At 33.2% G+C, this 2,500-nt stretch overlaps 1 protein-coding gene across 1 annotated transcript in view; it reads left to right on the forward strand.

The window, feature by feature from the left end:
- The first annotated feature begins 1,072 nt into the window (after nt 1-1,072).
- The window catches only part of LOC113822657 (uncharacterized), a 3,738-nt gene continuing 2,310 nt past the window's right edge, over nt 1,073-2,500 (forward strand). Inside the window, exons 1-2 of the mRNA XM_027375191.2 lie at nt 1,073-1,200; nt 2,387-2,500. The exon at nt 2,387-2,500 is cut by the window's right edge and continues 28 nt beyond it. Coding sequence (XP_027230992.2) covers nt 1,140-1,200; nt 2,387-2,500 — 175 coding nt within the window. The 5' untranslated portion in view covers nt 1,073-1,139. The remainder of the gene's footprint in view (nt 1,201-2,386) is intronic.

The raw sequence follows: 2,500 nt of genomic DNA on the forward strand, positions 1-2,500 counted from the left end.
AATGAAAACAAAGTTAAAATGGAGATTTCAGTTAAGGAGGCATCATCCGAAAACACATTTTCGAGTAGTTTCTACAGTCTACAATCTATTCTTTTCTCACATTGCTTAATTCCTTTTACTTGCATCATTTGCAAACAACAGGAACATCGATCGCAAACCTTTCGGGTGTTGGATTGTTTCAAACCTTTTTTTAGAGGATTATTTGGGAATTTAATGTTGATCATAGACTATACAACAATTCACCATTGTGTCTGAAAATACAAGATTTGGGCAAATGCTTTTAGGTCTGGCTCCCCGATACCATGTCCAAGTTCAGGAAAGGAGAAATTGGTAACTCCCTCGTGGCACTAGGGTATTACGAATCGCCAGGTCTCTTTTGAGAAAACAAAAAAGTGGCTTAAAGAAAACGAGAGAGAGAAAAAAAGAGACTGCCAATCGAAGTACCCCAGAGGTCCGGGTGAGGTGCCAGTTTGTTCTTTCCTGATACACTACAGATCCCCAGATAGAGCACTTAGACCTGGCCAAAAGGGCGATAATCCCGGACATGAGTTTGGTCTCAGAGATCCAATGCTGTTCTATTCATTGTAGTCTTCATAATTCTTAAGTGGACCTCTTTATGGCTGGTCCATTATTTATACTTCAGTAAAATTAAACATTGTTTTGTGTATTATATTGTTTACAGAAGAGAGCTCTAACAAACTTTAGTAGAAAGTGCAGATCAAATGGCATATCAAATATTTTCCTGTACATGCGGTCATCTGTACAACTTTGAAAATGAACGCAGTAGGGGGTTAATTGTAGACGAAAAGTACACGAAAACTTCCCTCCTTGTGAAAACTTGAGATTATGAATACCAAATATCAAGAAGCATATATATATATATATATATATATATATATATATATATATATATATATATATATATATATATATATATATATATATCTCCGTCCGTGCTCCAAGGCCACCAGGAAACGGAGCCGTCACCGCGTGTGGCGGCTTTCCCATCCTATCAGGCCACGATATCGAATTTTTCACTGTTGTCCTTTTTTGTTCACCGTTTCCCCATTCTGAGCAGGCAGTGAGTGGCGGCCGTTCATGGTATAAGAGCGCCCCCCGACGCCCGAGGGTCAACTCCGATGCGCATCATGAAGGTTCTCGCTCTCCTCGCTCTCTTCGTCGGCGCCGCCCTCGGGAAGGGTGAGTTGGGAAGGACGTCGCGTACATGTATGTGTGCATGTATGCATATATGCATATATATATATATATATATATATATATATATATATATATATATATATATATATATAATATATGTATATATATAGATATTTATATATATATACATATATATATAATATACATATATATATATATGTATACATATATACATATATACATATATACATATGCATATGTGTATATATAAACATATATACATACATACATACATATGTATATATATATAAATATATATATATATATATATATATATATATATATATATATATATATGTATATGTGTGTGTGTGTGGTTAGGTGTGTGTGTACATATATATGTACATGTATATCTATATATATATCTATATCTATACACATACACACACACACACACACACACACACACACACACACACACACACACACACACACACATATATATATATACATCCACATAAATGTATGCATATATACATGCATATATATACATATATGTATATATATATATATTTAAACATATATCTGTATATATATATATATATATATATATATATATATATATATATTTAAACATATATATATATATATATATATATACATCCACATAAATATATCTATATATATATACATATATCTATATATATATATATATATATATATATATATATATATATATATATAAATATTTGTATGTGTGTGTGTGTGTGTGTGTGTGTGTGTGGTTGTGTGTGTGTGTGTGTGTGTGTGTGTGTGGTTGTGTGTGTGTGTGTGTGTGTGTGTGTATACATAAATTTATTTAAACATATATATGTATATATATATATATATATATATATATATATATACTCACACACATTTATATGTATACACACATACACACACACACACATATATATATATGTGTGTGTGTGCGTGTGTATACATCTACATGCATTTTTTGTATTTCATTTGTATCTGATTATTTTGATTAACTCGTAATCCACTTAGTAAGTAATGACTAATATTATTCAACTTATATTCGAACCATTGATAATGCGACCGGTCGTATTCTAACTGCTTAAGCTTCCTTACTTGATGTGACAAGTGGATTCGCAGTCTGATAACTTCTATTGCTCAGTTGATAGTCCAACCCCCCCCCCTACACACACACACACACATTTTCCAGCCACGAGAGGAAATGCCGCATTCACCTACACATACAGCCAGCCGGGCTTAAACGGCTTCTACCAGCTCTTCACCAATTATGCGCCCGACCTCCTGAGCTCTAACTTCGACAACG

The sequence above is a fragment of the Penaeus vannamei genome, chromosome 27 (assembly GCF_042767895.1).
Source record: "Penaeus vannamei isolate JL-2024 chromosome 27, ASM4276789v1, whole genome shotgun sequence".
Lineage (NCBI taxonomy): Eukaryota > Metazoa > Arthropoda > Malacostraca > Decapoda > Penaeidae > Penaeus > Penaeus vannamei.